The 17,346-nt window shown below is 49.7% G+C and overlaps 1 protein-coding gene across 5 annotated transcripts in view; it reads right to left on the bottom strand.

Annotated features, from left to right (window-relative positions):
- The window catches only part of TIAM1 (TIAM Rac1 associated GEF 1), a 143,732-nt gene that overhangs the window by 25,237 nt on the left and 101,149 nt on the right, over window positions 1-17,346 (bottom strand). For all 5 annotated transcript variants that reach the window (XM_054270207.1, XM_054270203.1, XM_054270204.1 and 2 more), the window contains 4 exons: window positions 15,559-15,663; window positions 13,520-13,601; window positions 9,558-9,644; window positions 6,197-6,421 (listed from right to left, as the gene is read on the bottom strand). In XM_054270207.1, the coding sequence (XP_054126182.1) occupies window positions 6,197-6,421; window positions 9,558-9,644; window positions 13,520-13,601; window positions 15,559-15,663 (499 nt within the window). The remainder of the gene's footprint in view (window positions 1-6,196; window positions 6,422-9,557; window positions 9,645-13,519; window positions 13,602-15,558; window positions 15,664-17,346) is intronic.

Consider the following 17,346-nt stretch of genomic DNA (forward strand, 5'->3'; position numbering starts at 1 on the left):
CTCCTTGCTGCCATACATTTATTTCTTACTATTTATATATTTATTTCAGTGCCATGGGAATAAATACCCCGAGCCAAGCCCTGCCAGCTGCAGCACAAAGCTCCAAGTGTGCACCTTGCTAACACAAAATGCACACCAGGAATCCTGCACCTCAGTGCCTAAGCTTCAAAAATATCAATATATAATAATAAATAAATAAATAAATAAATAAATATATATATATACACATACAAAATATAATAAATATATATAATAATATATTATATATATAATAATATATATATTTATATATTGATATATAATGAATTTATATTTCAATATACAATAGAAATACCAATACCCCAATATCATCTATTTGGGCAGTTTTACAGAAGCTTCCCTAATCCTAATGCTGCCAGGGAATGGCCCTGTTATGACAACAGAGTCATTAAGCCTCTCTGAAGAGGCTCTGTCATTAAATGCACCATTTTTGACAGGAGTTGTTAGGGAATGGTGTCTCAGATTTAGTTTTTATTTAAGGTGGCATTTCACCTATAAATCCACAGTAAAACAGGGGAGAATGTCCTTTTTTCTTCCTTGCAGAAGAATTCTGGTTAGCTCTGAAACACTGAGCTATGAAAGGAGCGAGTGCCCTGGGATGCTGGGGATGGGATTCATTTCCATGGGGAAACAGGAGATAAGGGATTCATTTCCATGGGAAATCGGGAATAAGCGATCAATTTCCATGGGAAATGGGGAATAAGGCGTTAATTTCCATGGGAAATCGGGAACACCAGCCCTGCCTCCTGTGCAGGAGCAGAGGCCGCCAGAGGGCGAGGCAGCACCGCAGCAATGTGGGGAACTGGGGATGGAAAATGGAATTTTATCCCAAAGCCCTCCGGTGGCTGCTGCAGGAAGTGCCCCGGAACTGTCACATCAAGAATAACAACTGGGCTACAATAAGTCTGAAATCAGCCCCGTGAAAATAACCCTGAAGAAATCAGGGTCACTGCTGGCCTCAGCTGGTTCTGAAATCCAAATTACTCAGCCCAAGGGGGCCTGTGATGGACGAGGATGGAATACAAACCAGTGGCTGTTCTCACAGTGCGGCAGCAGTTTGTTTCAGTTTCACAGCACAGATTTACCCTGTGTGTCAATAACTCCAGCCTCTGGCTGCTCTCTGAGCCACAAAACAACAAACCCCCTAAAACACCCACCTGCTCCTATCCAGGAGACTCAAACACCCATCCCAAACAAGGGGCACTTTCTTTATCAGCCTTTTTCCATTCTGCAAGGTGATTTATGTGCTTCACATTATCCCCCATGCTAAAAGTCTCCAAAATCCAGGGGCAGGCAAAGCCTAAACCTCAGAGACTGCCCCACACTGCCAGAAGGGAGTGAAACAACCAAATCTGGGTATCAATCACATTCCCAATCCCCTTCCAAGAGCAGAATACCTTCCTGATGGCATCAATCCCATTCCCAATCCCTTCCAAGAGCAGAATACCTTCCTGATGGCATCAATCCCATTCCCAATCCCTTCCAAGAGCAGAATACCTTCCTGATGGCATCAATCCCATTCCCAATCCCTTCCAAGAGCAGAATACCTTCCTGATGGCATCAATCACATTCCCAATCCCTTCCAAGAGCAGAATACCTTCCTGATGGTATTAATCCCATTCCAAATCCCCTTCCAAGAGCAGAATACCTTCCTGATGGTATTAATCCCATTCCAAATCTCCTTCCAAGAGCAGAATACCTTCCTGATGGCATCAATCCCATTCCCAATCCCCTTCCAAGAGCAGAATACCTTCCTGATGGTATTAATCCCATTCCCAATCCCTTCCAAGAGCAGAATACCTTCCTGATGGCATCAATCCCATTCCCAATCCCCTTCCAAGAGCAGAATACCTTCCTGATGGTGTGGGGAGATCCAAGACTGTGCTCCAGCTTCCAGCTCTCATTCTCTGCACCCAGGGAGCAGCACACTCCTCGTGGGGAGGGCACACAGACCCCACTGATCCTTTTAGGCAATCAGCAAAACCTGCTCTGGGCTCCAGACACAACCAGAGCTAATCCCCCTCTGCCAAATTATGCAGGCTGTGTTACAGGAGAGAACCAGAGCCGGGAAAAGCAGAAAGAGATGAAAGGAACAAAACTTGTGGCTCTGCAAAGGCAGTGCAGCTCCATGGGGAAAGCATCCACGGTGAGAGGATGGCAGCTCTCACATCAATCACAGATACAAACCCAAGGTCACTTCCAGAACAAGCTGCTGAGCAAACACAGTGAGGAAACCACGGCCACAGAGCTGAACTGCACCTCCAGCCCCAAGCTCAGCATGTGCAGGGCAGCTCCAGGTGATGGAAGAGCTGTGAGAGATGTCAGATTTAACAGGAGCTGTGGCAGACACTCCAGAGAGTCAAACACAGCCCTGCTCTGCTCCTCTGCACCTCCCATTGAGCAGCAAGGCACCAGGACAGCTTCCTCAAAAAAAAAAAAAACAACAAAAAAAAAAAGTATTTTCATAAAAAAATTTTTAAAAAAATCGTATTTTGAAAATACACAAAATCATTTGCCTCACACAAAAATGAGGTGTGTGTGTGCCACTGGCACTGTCACCCTGTGCCCACAGGTGCTGTGTGCCACTGGCACTGCCACCCTGCTGGTGGGGCTGCAGTTCCTCAGCCACAGACTCAATCTGTGTCCCAGAAATCAAAAAGCATCCAGCAGAAATCATGGAGCTGCAACCAACAAGGACACAAAAAAATAGGTCAGTGGGTATTTCATACTTGACTGCTCTCTGCAAGATGCTGCAGAGCCAAGAACAAAAATCCAAGATGAACAAAAATCCAAGATAACACCACAATACCCCAAATACAAGCACAGACCCCATTTTAAATGTCATGTAGGTAATAGATCCCTGATAAAGCACAGCAGCAGAAAAAGGAAAGCTTGAATAAAACCCAAAAGGAAATGGGAGGGGAAGATCTGCTGCCTCCCCGTCACACTCTTGGGTGCAGAGCCTTGATTTCACTGCCACCTTGGGCTAAGCCGTCCCAAATTATTTCATGCGCCAGGGACACTGCACTCCTCCTGCTGGCTGGAAGAAATATTCCCCTTGTTTTTGGGGGGAACAGATCCAGCCCAATATTCCAGGAGGAATGTGAGTGTTGGGAGAGCTCTGTGTGAACACAGGAATCCCAATTCCCACTCCCTGCTCCCAGGGCACTCTGACCCCAGGGAAAAGCTGATGCCCCAGCACCCAGGGTTTCTGTGACAATCACAAACACAAGAGGCTTGTGAGAAGCTGCTGCGGAGCAGCAAATGGGGGCACCTTGTGGCCAGCTGTGAAAGTGTGCGAGACTACCTCGATTTTCCAGCACAAAAGCCTCACTGGGAAAACTTCCATGAAAATTGAAAAGGAAAAATTTCATTAAAATATTGAATTGTAGCTGCCTGTGTAGGTTCAGTCCACATCTTACACGAGGTTGCCTTTGGCAGTCCCCTCAAAAGGATTTGCCATAAGCTGTGTGGAAGCTTTCCTTGCTCCCTCTTTTCCCATGAATATCACACTCCCCAGAGCCAGACTCAGCTCAGAACAATTTTGATTACCTAGAAACTACTTTATTCTTAATGCCACTGATTTCTCCTGCATTTTAAATGATCCCAAAATACTGAAGCAAGAGGTACAACCAGTGTCCTGTTCTGTTGCCAGATCTAGAGGAGCAGGTAGAAATTCAGGAACCAAACTTGTGGCAAACAATTCCCAGTTGCTATAGATTGATCTCATGGCCAGCTGGGCTCTCTGAGCAGCAATGTCCCTCCCCATGGCACTGGGGTCACCTGCACATGTCAACCCCTAAATTTTGGTGTTTTAAAACATCCCTGTGAGTGATTTGTGCATCTCACCAAACACACAGGGCCCCTGTGCTCCTGGCTGACCCCAGAGGGGGAGAAGCACAGAGCCACAGAACCTCCTGAGCAGGAAGGGACCCACAAGGATCATACAGTCCCACCCTGCACATTCACCCCAACAATCCCAGCCTGAGCATCCCTGGAGCTCTGTGGGGCCATGCCCATGCCCTGGGGAGCCTGGGCAGTGCCCAGCACCCTCCAATACCCAGCACAGCCCTCGCTGGCACGGCTCCAGCCCTTCCTGTCCCTGTGCCAGGCAGCAGAGGTTGGAGCACTTGGGTCTGTGACTGTCCCAGCATGTGGGGTACCTGTGCTGATGTCACCTTCCCTCCTTAGATTCCCATCATATCCACCATTTACTTCATGAAATTCCATTACGTCACAGAATTCGAGTCATTCCTTTCTTATTTCTTTTGTGTGATGATGCAACTGTAGTTGATTGTTGACGTTCTGATTTTCTCAGGCAGCCATGAGAACCACATTCCTTGTTTAAAAGCAATTTTTTTTCCTAAGCTGTGTTTGGAATGAGCTATCACTTCACATTATGCTGCCTTTAGAAGGTTAATCACGAGTCACAGCTTATGCCTTACACCCAACACCTGTCCTCAGACTCAGCTACAATCCCTCAACATCCACTCAGCTCCTCAATTGTGATGATTTCCAAGTATGAGGCTAAAGCATCTGCTGGCTATTTCAACCCTATTTATAGCTAGGACAAAAATGTTCCTTTCCTGTTTCCCTCATGATAGACTGAAAACTGCCCTTACTCAGATCATGAATATATATTATCATTTACCATAGCAAAACTGCATTTTGATGTTTAAATTGTAAATAAAGACTCCCCAGAAAAGCTGAGAAGAACACTTCTCACTTACTTTGTGGTCCAGTGGGCACAGATTGTCAGCAGCTTGGTGAATGATTTGGTACATAAAAACTGAGTAAGCGCATAGTGCAGGACATCAGTCACAGAGCCAAAGACACTGAACCTGGGAGATTTCTCGGGTAAGGAGAAAGCCACACAGCCTGCCCAAGAGCTGGGAGCCTGATCACTTTTACACACTGCTGTCATTGCCATATTTTCTGAAAAATCCCCTTACCCAGCATTCTCCTCCTGGGAAGCTGAGAAGCCTCAGAGAAAAAGGAAAACAATTTTATCTGATTGCCTCTCCTATGTTTTGCTGCTTTGCAATGTGGTTTGGACATTGTTTACCAACAGGTGATTATTTCATTGGTTTCATGTGAATTATTTTGACTTGTTGGCCAATCAGGGGCCAAGCTGTGCGGCACTCTGGAGAGAGAGTCACGAGTTTTCATTAGTATCTTTCTAGCCTTCTGTCTGTATCCTTTCTCTATTCTTTAATATAGTTTAGTATAGTTTTAGTATAGCATTCTTTAATATAACATAGATCATAAAATAATAAATTAGCCTTCTAAGAACACGGAGTCAGATGCATCATAAAAATAATAAATTAGCCTTCTAAGAACATAGAGTCGGATTCATCATTCCTTCCTCCCTTCATTGTGGGACTCAGAAAATACAACAGAAATACTCAGAAAATACAACTCCCTGCAGGTAAACCCAGCTTGGTGCTGACATTTTACAGATCTTTGCTGGGCTAAGAGTACCCCGTGAGCCCAGGACCCCGTGCCCAGCTCAGGCTGTAGCTGCCCTCTGTCCCAGCAGAGAATAAGCCCCAGAGCGGTTTGTGTGCTGCCCTCCCTCTGTCCCAGCAGAGAATGAGCCCCCAGAGCGGTTTGTGTGCTGCCCTCCCTCTGTCCCAGCAGGGCATGAGCCCCAGAGCGGTTTGTGTGCTGCCCTCCCTCTGTCCCAGCAGGGCATGAGCCCCAGAGCGGTTTGTGTGCTGCCCTCTGTCCCAGCAGGGCATGAGCCCCAGAGCGGTTTGTGTGCTGCCCTCCCTCTGTCCCAGCAGGGCATGAGCCCCAGAGCGGTTTGTGTGCTGCCCTCTGTCCCAGCAGGGAATGAGCCCCAGAGCGGTTTGTGTGCTGCCCTCTGTCCCAGCAGAGAATGAGCCCCAGAGCGGTTTGTGTGCTGCCCTCCCTCTGTCCCAGCAGAGAATGAGCCCCAGAGCGGTTTGTGTGCTGCCCTCTGTCCCAGCAGAGAATGAGCCCCAGAGCGGTTTGTGTGCTGCCCTCTGTCCCAGCAGAGAATGAGCCCCCAGAGCGGTTTGTGTGCTGCCCTCCCTCTGTCCCAGCAGAGAATGAGCCCCAGAGCGGTTTGTGTGCTGCCCTCTGTCCCAGCAGGGCATGAGCCCCCAGAGCGGTTTGTGTGCTGCCCCCGTACCTTGGGTGCCCGCAGCGAAGGGCAGGGCGCTGTCCCCGGGCTCGGGGGGGTTCTCTGGGCGCCGTGGGGGCGGCTGTGCCAGCCTCTGGGGCTCCTCTGGCTCGGGGTGGGTGCGCACGGTGAGGCACAGCGCGGGCTGCGCCAGCGCCTCCTTCAGCAGCGCCGAGTCCAGCTCCTCCGCAGCCCTCTGGTTGAGCTCCAGCACCTCGTCCCCAGCCTTCAGCCCTGTGACACAGAGGAGCGGGTCAGACTCGCACAGCACGGAGCTCTCACGGTGTTTCTGGCCAGACATGATCATTAATGCCTGCAATGGCACTGAGATGTGATGGACCTGTGAGGAGCCTGGCTGCTCCTCCGGTGCCACCCTAACAGCAGAGTGCCCAGGGAGCCCCTTGTGCCAGACTGGAAGGCAAGATGTATTCTATTTTTTTTTTACCACATCTGCTGATAACAGCTATTGAATGTCCCTGCATGGCTGATAAGAACTGCAGCATCCCATTGGCAGATGTGAGCCCAGAGGGAGGAGCCAAACATTGCTACCCAGACACAATCTGGAAATTCTGGAACACCAGCCAAGCATTCCTACCTGGATATAATCTGCAGATTCTGGAACACCAGCACAGCTTCCCCACTAGATTTCCCAGAGGAGCAGCAGCTGCCTCTTCCCCTGGATCTTCAGAGGAAGACTGCACCCTTCTCCAGGATCCCTGCTCCAGCAGAACCAGCCCTGACACTGCAGGAGGGCTGAGCCACAATTCCAATGGGACTGCTGCCAACACCCTGACCCACAGGTTGGTGTTCTGACCCTGTCAGTGTTGGTTTAAGTTCATTTTATCTTTTTATTTTCTTCCCTAGTACAGAACTGTTATTCCTGCTCCCATATTTTTTGCCTGAGAGCCCCTTAATTTAAGATTTATAGCAATTTGGAGGGAGGGGGTTTACATTTTCCATTTCAGGGGGGGCTCCTGCCTTCCTTAACAGACACCTGTCTTTCCAAACCAAGACATCCCTCACAATTTGCCAGCAGCAATTGATGCCTTTTTCCTCATGGCACAGCCACTGTGCCCTACAGTGACCCTTCCTGAATGCCATGGCAGCACAGGGCTGCTCAGCAGGCAGATCTGAGCCCTGCCCAGCTAGTCCTGGCCCTTCTGCCAGCCTGCTTCCAGCAGTTATTTATAGCAGCAGCACCTCAGGGAGAAGGGGATGTGCAGGAAGCAGCTGATTCCCCTGACAGGGATGCTGAGGGCAGCGTGCAGCCCTGCCAGGTGACACGGCCACCCTGACCTTCCCGAGGTGACACGGCCATCCTGACCTTCCCCAGGTGACACAGCCATCCTGACCTTCCCCAGGTGACACGGCCATCCTGACCTTCCCTGAGGTGACACGGCCACCCTGACCTTCCCCAGGTGACACGGCCATCCTGACCTTCCCCAGGTGACACGGCACTCCTGACCTTCCCTGAGGTGACACGGCCACCCTGACCTTCCCCAGGTGACACGGCCATCCTGACCTTCCCCACGGCCAGCTGGGCACTCCCCGAGCAGCAACAGCGAGTGCAGAGGGGTTTAATCCCAAATTAATCCCAAATAACCCCTGAGGCAGGCAGGCAGCAGCACTGCCAGAGCCCCGGCTGCTGGACCAGCCCCATCTCCACCCTGCCTTTACAGGGATGAGAGCTGGAATTTACAGCACAGGGGTGAGCATCCCTGCCATGTGCTGGCACCCTGAAAGCCTGCATGGACCTGAAAACCTGGATGAGCCCTCCAGGAGACAGAGTACTGACCCACACTGCAGGAGGGAGCTCCCTTAGGAAATGGAGATCTCCCTAAATGCATGTAATTGTGCCCAGAAACCCCAGTGTGGTGTGCAGTTTCAGGGAGAATCACATGCACTGGATAGAGTAGCTACAAAGTAAATGGGCTGTAAAATCATAGCTGAAAGAGGGACAAAACAAGGCAAGTCAAGCATTTCACATTATTTAATTTATTCTACTTAGTGATTCTGTGGCATTATAGCAGCACACTAATAGGCCTGCAACCATAAACATTGGATCTGGGGCTCTATTTACTCTTTGCAGCCTTTGTTTTGGATCCTTTGGGATAAAGCCTCACATCTATCTCAGTGCAAGCAGGGAGCTCCCATTCCAATAAGGAATGCCTTCCCTGCTAAGGCAGCCCAACAGAAAAAACAAAAAGATAAATCACAGAAATTACCAGGAGAAAGTAAAAGTCTGTTAATTGGAGGAAAGACTGAAAATGGAATGCACCATCTCATCTGATGGAGGGCAGTCAGATGCAGGCAATGCATGTAAATAACGGGAGGCACAGAGGGTTTCCTGCCTTCCTGCTGCCACCCCAGGGAATGCTGTCCCAGTACCCTGCTGACTGCTGTCCATACAGAGGTGCCTTTCCAGGCCAGCTGTGGGCAGCCACACATCCCTGAGCTGTTCCAGTGCCTGTGCTTGCACTGCAGCCCCGCAGGAGGCACTCCGTGCTCACACATCCAGCAGGCACCAAAACCACCAAAAGCAAACCAGGGGAGCCCCGATGAAACCCCCGCCACCCTCTCCTGACCCTCACTTTCTCCACACAGGAGCCCACAGGTGTCACCTCCCTGTGGCACTGAGCCCCCCAGCCCCTGTCCAGGGCTTTGGCAGGATATCCCTCCTGTTATCCCTCCAGGAATGCTGCAGGGCGGAGGGACAGGACACAGCAAGAGTCTTTTCATGTTTAACACACACCTGTGTGGGTTTCTGGGTGCACCTCCAGGCTGTCCCCACTCCCTGACCACTGCTCCTGCCTCCCCTGTGCCCCTCTGGCCACTCATGCCCAGCCCAGGTGACACAGCTGCCAGGGCATTCTCCATCAGCTGGGCTGGCCCAGCACAGTGCCAGGCTCAGCACCAGCCCAAGGGGGCAGCAGCATGGCCAGCAGCCTTTGGAACAGCTTTTGGCAAGGGCCAGAGCTGAATCAGCTCTGCAAGGCCACGTAAACCCTGACCAAGAGAGCTCTGAGGGTGTTTCTGAGGGCGCTGCACACACCAGTGGTTATGAAGAGATGAGGATATTGCCACCCCTCACGTTCTAGTTCAGAACGTGGGTGGGTTCCAGCTGTGCAGCAGGGAGTCAGTGCATGGGAAATGCAGCGGCCTCAGCCTGGAGAAGCTGCACTAAAGCAGACCCAGCCGTGCCTTGGGAGCACATGGCAGCCTGGCCATCCCCGCTGCCCTCCGCCCCAGGTGCTGCCACGCTCCCTGCAAAGGCTGGGAGCACAACCACACGCAGCAATCCCACCACAGGGAGCACAGAGACCCTTCCCCTGTGTTTGTCTGAGCTGGGAGGGCTCTGGGGGTGCTTTACCTTTCTTGAAAGCCAGCCCCGTGTCCTTGACGCCGTTCACGTAGAGGCGGCGAATCCCCTCCTCTTCCACCGAGGACAGAGAGAAACCTGGGGAGAGAGACACCGGCAGTGCTCAGAGGAGCCCAGCCCCTTCCAGGGAGTCCCAGCCACTGCCCTGCAGCCAAGGCTGGGCTGTCCCCGCCATGGGCAGGCAGGAATCCCTCCCCTCTCCCTCCCCTCACAACGGCAAAGTGGCTCTAACAAAAGCCTGAGCTGAATTTCTGAGTGCATACACCCCTTATCTGCAGACATATCTGAGGACACCACAGCTGCAAAGCCTTGGAACTGACCCCCAGCTCTCTTGCCATCAAAGGTCACTCCAGGAGGCTTTGCTGTTTGCAGACCAAAGCTGCACAGAGCCCTGGTTTGGGACTCCGAGAGCCACGGCTGATGTGCCACCCCAAACTGAGGCAGGGCACAACAGCTCCTGCTAGAACACAGTGCTGACCTCTGCTTTTGGAGATTCATGTCTGTAGAAATGCCCTTTTGCCTTTGCTAGAACACAGTGCTGACCTCTGCTTTTGGAGATTCATGTCTGTAGAAATGCCCTTTTGCCTTTGCTAGAACACAGTGCTGACCTCTGCTTTTGGAGATTCATGTAGAAATGCCCTTTTGCCTTTGCTAGAACACAGTGCTGACCCTGGCATTTTGAGATTCATGTAGAAATGTCCTTTTCCCTTTGCCCCTGCTGCTGGCACAGCCTGTCCTGTGCCAGGTCTCAGCCTGGCACACGTTTCATGCTCACAGAGACCTGCAGAGCAGCCCTGCAGTGCAAGTGCTGACACAGCCTCATTCTAACAGTGCAAATGGCACTGAGAGCTCTGGGCTGGGGGCTTTTCCTGCCATTTGTGGGTGACACAGTGAGATAACAACTGTAAAGGAAATACACCCACCAAGTGAAATGCAGGGCGTTTATTTACAGTGGAGAGTTATCTAAAGCAGAACATTTGCCTTTCTGAAACTTCATTACTCCCTAAATGAGTGCAGGCAACCATTTGCTCTCTCTTTTCCTAGAGACTAGAAAAACATTGACAAACCTCTGGGGGGAGCAGTTTGTTTTGACATGGAATCAGCCACCAGCCAGGCAGTGCAGATGTGCTGGGAGCCCATCCTGACTATAGGACTCTTTTCAAGCTGATCCTTATGGCTCAGAGTTATTTTTTCATCCAGGATTTAAAAATAAAATACAATTTCAAAAGAAGAAGGAGAAGGAAAGAGGGGGAAGAACGTGGCAGCTCACAAGTGAGAAGCATATGGCCTTTCCTGACTTACTGAGCTACTTGGAACCTGCCTGTGAGCTCCTGGGGCTGAATCAAGTGAAATTTGTGAAGCTCACTCAACACACCAGCCTTGGCACAGAGAAGAACCTCCACTAAAAGAGCAGCTGTAAAACAGAGTAGCTATTGGCTGTCACCACCACAAAGCCTACCTGGAAAGCCCTGGAAAACCAGCAGAGTGTGCCCAAGGCTGCAGCTGGAGTCAGCACAAAGCAGCAGCTCCTAACAGCATTTTTAAACTGAAATGCTGTTTTGGGCCAAACTCTGCACATTAAAACCAGGCTGAGGGTCAGCTCAGGCTCCCACTGGGAGGAGATCAGAGTGTCCAAGGACCCCAAGCTCCACCTCTCCTACAAGGAAAGGCTGACAGAACTGGGACTGTTCAGCCTGGAGAAGGGAAGCTTTGGGATTGCAGATTCCCTGAAGGGAGCCCACAGGAAGGATGGAGAGAGACTCTTTACAAGGGGCTGGAGTGACAGGACGAGGGGGAATGCCTTCAAACTGAAAGAGAGCAGGTTCAGATGGGATTTTGGGAAGGAATTGTTCCCTGTGAGGGTGGGCAGGCCCTGGCACAGCTGTGGCTGCCCCTGGATCCCTGGCAGTGCCCAAGGCCAGGCTGGACAGGGCTTGGAGCAGCCTGGGACAGTGGGAATGTCCCTGCCATGGCAGGAATGAGCTTTAAGGCCCCTTCCAACTCACAGAATTCTGGGATTCTGTGATTCCGCCATGAGAAGACCTCTGCCTCCTTCAATCCATCAGCCTGAATGCACACATGGCTACTCCTGAATTAATCCTTCAGCCATAGCCATAAATCCTGCAGTTACTGCTGGCAGAAAGGGCATAAGGAGCAATTACACAGGTTGTCATCAGCTGTAAGAGATGAGAGATGGGCAGCTGGCACCAGCCTGGCAGTGGCAATCTCACACTCACAGTTAACCCTGCACAGACAGAATGTGACCCTGCCCTGCTGTGACAGAGCTTCCCCTGCCCTGCACTCAGTGACAAACACCTCACCAGTGGCTGTGCAGGCTGCACACAGAGGGGGACGGCAGGCATGTGCAGCTCCATCCCCTGTGCCTTCCACAGGGGCTCCACACACGAGAGGAAGGGCAGGAGTGGGTGGAAGGCACAGTGATTGCATAAGCTGGCTCTGCTGCCAGGAACATTAAAAACATCACCATCAAACAGGTGGGAAGAGATGGCTGCTGACCCTGGCAGAGCCTGCTCTCTGCACTGCAAACTTCTGATGGCAGGAGAACAAACATCCCTGAGTGCACGTGGCCTTGAGCAAACCCACCTCCAGGTAATCCCCTCAGCCCCCTGCCATAACCAGCTGCTGGTGAACGTGCCAGCATTCCATCAGCTGGAATCCAGGGATTCTCACTGATTTCTGATTTCTTTGCCTCACTGGTAAAAAGAAAAGAGTGCCAACCAAAGAGGGGAGAACATCTGTGCCCAGGCATCAGCAAAGCATCCCGTGGGAGATCCAGCACTGCCAGACCCTCCAGGAGTGCCTCTCACTGCCACAGGGAGCAGAAACGCCACAGAGTGCTCCCAGGCGAGCTCTCCCTGAGGTGTGGTGTTGGATGAGGTGATGTTTAAGGCCCTGTCCAGCCCAGACTGCTCCAGGACTGTGATTTCAGCACAGACACACAGGGAGACACAGGCAGACCACAGAAACCCTTCTGCCAACTAGACGCAAACCACATTTGGCTATTTTCCCTCAGTGAGAGAAAAGGCAGCTTTTTTGGGGTGCTTTGAGCATTCCCTGCTGCAGGGTCAGAGCACTGCACAGATCCATCCTACACCTCACACAGCTCATCTCATCTCACTTCTTTCCTCATTTATCACTTAGGAAAAAAGAAGAAAAATAAAACAACAGGAGATGCTATGAGAGCCCCAACTCTTCATAAATGTGACCCCTGAACCATCACTGGGCTGGTGAATATTTGTTTCTTAGGCCTGCAATAGCCAAGCCCCAGCCAGTGCCCCTGCTTTGCAGCACAGCTCAATGTTCCAAAGGCCTGCAGCTGTATCATCAGCACTTGGGGATTCAGAATAATTCCAGTCATTAAAGCAGAATATTTAGATAAACAGCAAAAAGATGCAGATTGGCTTCCTGTGGGGGAGCTTGCATAGATAACTCTAAAATCCTCTCCAGAATTGGAACTGCCAGGCCAAAGGGCACACTCACCAGGCTGGGGGCTGTAACCTGAAATTCCTGAGAGCTGACAGGTGTGAGCTGCACAGGGATGGGAGATTCTGCTGAAATCCATCCATCCTCGAGGGCTGGAGCACCCAGGGACAGCCTGGAGCCAGGCATGCCCAGCCCCAGCAAGGATGGGGCAGGCAGGAACCCACCCTGGGTGCCCCTGGCAGGTGAGAAGGAGCCCCACGGCCCCTCTGCAGCTGCCTGGCCACAGCACTCAGATGCCTCGTGCCCCCCAAGGAGGAAGGAGTGAGTGAGGAGTGGGATGAGCAGGAAGGAGTGGTGAATGCTGCTGTGGGTGGCTCAGCAGTCACAAGCCCTTCTCTCACCGTGCTCAAGAGACCTTCCAGGTACCTCAGTAAACAGCAATAACCTGCTAGAAATGACTGGGGAGGAACAGCAAAACAAGGCAGGAAAACAGGCAAAACAAAACTCACCATAAATATCAGAGGATGCATCAGACTTCTCCATCTGAATGTGCTGGGTAATTTTCTGACAGATTTCTATTTCCTTGTACAGCTGAATAGAGGGGGAAAAAACAAACACAAAAATATGTTGCTGTGGGAGGACACATCAATTGTCATGGTTTGGAACAGATTTTTGGGTTTTAATTACAGGCAGAAGAAGGGACTGTGGTCATTGTTTATCAAACAGTTTCTCTCCACCTGCGTGAGAGGCATTAGCAGCGCCACTCAGCTCTGCTGTTGGAACACAGCTAGAGAGGAGGAAGCCGTGTTTTCCCACCCCCAGCACAAAACAGAGCACCCATCTATTTCCCTCAGTCAATACCATCTTGAGTGCATGACAAACACAGCTTCTGTTCCTGTTTTCCTCATTTACAGGTAGCAATACCTCAATGCTTTATCTTATTTTAATGAAGACATCGCAGGAATTCAATTATTCAACAGCATTAAAATCACAAGGAGTGATTTTGTTTCTTAAACACATTTCTTCATTATCAGACTATCAGATTTGCTATAGCTCAGCATGACATTTCACCTTCCACACCTTGATGTTTATTTGTACCAAGGGAAGCCCCCAAGTGTTTGAAATGGTCATTAACATCCTTCCTGGGAGAGCAGCACAAATTCACACCCAGGCAATAGCCCAGAATCCCTCCATGCAGCCTCAAATCCCTCTGCCTTTCAGCACTGAAGTAACAAACCAGCGTTTGTCTTGAGAAAAAACCACAGCCCCAGGTGAGCAGAGCCCACAGGTGAATATTAATTCTGTTTACACGCCGCTGTGAGCGTGTAAAAACGCAATCTGCAATAATTAACATTTTGAAACTCAGTGTTTGGACTGCAGTACTAAACTGTTCCTTTAGAAAAGAAGAGGACCTCGTTTGCAAAAGGTTTCCCTGATAAAAATGTAATTTTATCTCCTGCTTCTATCAGCACTGCAACAACCAGTATTACAGAATAGTTACAGCCCCATGGAAGTAACTCCATGTTCTCCCCAAACATGAGAAGCAAACATACAAAGTGTTTTGATTTAATATCCCCACATCAGACACCATCCTGCAGCACCCATCTCTACCACTCCCTGCAGTCCCACTGACAGAGTTTTGGGCTAATTACAGCTTTTCAGAATACCCACTAAGTGATGATGACTCTGTCAACCCTACACCCTCTCAACACAAGTCCCCAAAGTCCTTCCAGACAACGACAGCCAAAAGCTGTCTCCTCTGAGCTTTCATTTTCCCCACTCCATCACACTTCCCAGTCCTAGCCCTCCTCTACCACTTTCTCACTATTTGTTGTTGTTGTTGACAGCATTAATGGAAAATCCCAGAAGTCCTCTGCTAAACGAGCAAAACCTCCATAACTAGCAAAGTTTTACTTTTTATAAGTAAACCAGCCACCAATGAAAAGGACCTTAAAGAGGTTTACAGCATGCCTGTGTAGAATCACAGAGCCAAAGCATGACATTAATCCTGTTTGGTCTTTTTTTTAATCTCTCATGGCAGAATTCCTTTGAAGTCTGCTTTCGAGATGAGCGAGATGAGAACAGCCAGCTGAGGCAATTAAGGAAGCATATTCTCACACATAACTCCAGACCTTCCTGACCTCAATCTTTACCTTGCCATCACGAAAAAAACCCAAAAGACACCCAACAACTTGTGTGTTTTCCTCCTCTTTAAAACTCAGACAGTGTGCTGTCTGTAAAACCTCCATGGACAACGTGAACAACAGGAAAAGACAATGGAGAGAAGTTAAGCTTCAATGTAGCTTAGAGTGACTTTCACACGCCTGTGGCTGTGCCTCCTCTCTCCCCAGACACATCCACACACAAATGTGAGCTCAACACGACGCAGGATGAAAGGTTTGGAGGGATCTTTTTGCTGAAGGCCAGTTTGCTCTGGTCTGCAAAGCCCCGTAATTGCAGAGTGAAAAGCATAAATCTGGTGCTCCAGAACTCAGATAAACACTAATTAACAGCAGTGTCATCCCAGCAGCCCAGCGGGCAGCATTACCAGCTCATAGATCTCCTCCTCTGGCTTTGGCACGTAGAACTGGATCTGGTTGTCCAGCAGGAACTTGAGGCGCAGGTAGTGAGCAGAGCAGTCCAGCTGGTGTGTCTGCAAGAGAAGGGAGCCCTTAGAAAAGCAGCATTCCCCCATCTCTGACCCTCACAGCAGCACCTCCTGCCTGAAGGCTGAACAAACCTGCTGCTCCTGCTCTCCCCCAGCAATAAAATCCATGTACCCACCCAGGGCACTCTGCTGGCCTGGCCTTCTGCTCCCTCCCAAGCCATTCCAGAAATGAGCCCAATAAGCTGGAACAGAAACCTCAGAGCATGGCTCTGGATAAAAGGATATCTAACCAAATGTTCTGCTAACAGAGCAAAATGGAGAGGTGTTCTCTGTTTGGTTTGGGTTTTTTTAGCATCTTCAGAATTTAGCACACAAATAGGATGTGGCAGATTTCAAGCAAGGTTAATAAGCACAAAAAATCTGTCTGTCCTCTAAGTTCCAAGCAGCTCAGGTTACACTGGCTGGAAGCAGCCAAGAGCTGCATCCTGGATTGCATCACAGTGGAAGCAGGTCACACCATTTTAATGAATTAGTTATAATTAGCTGAGGATAGAGCATTTGGTCTGGGAGATGTTAATGACCTTTTCTCAGCATGATTAATAAGGTTGATTTAAGCAGAGGTTAATGCAGTGTGTAATCAAAACACATTACAAGTATGGTAAACACAAAGGATATCATCCAGGAGTTACTTTCAAAGTTCCTAAACTGAATCTAATGAGAAACCCCAAAGTGATTCACAGATACAGGAGGTAAATTGTCCTCACTGTCACTTCTGAAATCCCACTATTAAAGGCTTTTAAACCTCAGCCTTTTCATTTTACCCCACCAAATTACCAGGGTTTCTCAGGCTGTGCTGAAAACAATGGCTTATCTGAAAACTCATGCAAGAGCAGCATTATTGCCTGTTTGTCTTGTTTTTTAAAGCCTACTTTTCCAGTTCCAGCGTGATCCAGCAGCACTGAGGTGACGAGCAATGTACCTGTGGAGAACATCCCACCCTGGCCCTCCAGCAAACACCCAGAGAACAGGAAACACTTTGGGAAGCCTGGATTAGCCCAGGAGTAAAAAAAGCTACCAATAATGAGAAGGAAAAGCAAAACAGATCTATTGCTGCACTCTGCACAGTGCTCTGTTCAAATATGTCCAACCCAAAAAATCAAATTATCCCTGGATGAAACGGAGTACCTGAAATGGAACAACCTCTGTAATCCAGGCAAATTCCTAGTTAATTAACTAATGACTGAAACCTATCCAGAGCCAAAAGAAACACAGCTGAATGTTGGAGATATCCCTGCTCCCTCACTTTTCTCTTTTGGAAAGCCTCTTGCTTGCTTTTCCCACTGATTGCTGTTGTTTTCAGCAGTTCTCTCTTTACAGACACACACACGCAAACACCCCAGAAACCAAAGGGAAGCAGAATTGGCATTAAAGGTTCGGAAATGACACAGAGGAGTCCTGGGTCACTTTCTGTCAGCTTAGTTAACTGTCCCTAGACACAGAGGTGTCTCAAAGAGGAGGAGACCGAAAGTCTCCTGAGCGCAGCCCCCAAGGGATGCTTTCCAGCCTGCCCAGGCAGGCAGAAATCACCACCTGGGATGAATTTTTCCAATCTGGGCAGGCTGAATTTATCCAGGCTCTGGGCAGAGCATCAGCTGAAGACAGAACTGGGTAAAACACTCCCATTTAGAGCCATGCATTTATTCCCAAATGCATTTTCTTCCCCATGCA

Source organism: Melozone crissalis, unplaced genomic scaffold (genome assembly GCF_028551555.1).
Source record: "Melozone crissalis strain CALT ecotype California unplaced genomic scaffold, PUWL_Pcris_2 ptg000009l_1, whole genome shotgun sequence".
NCBI classification, from domain to species: Eukaryota; Metazoa; Chordata; class Aves; order Passeriformes; family Passerellidae; genus Melozone; species Melozone crissalis.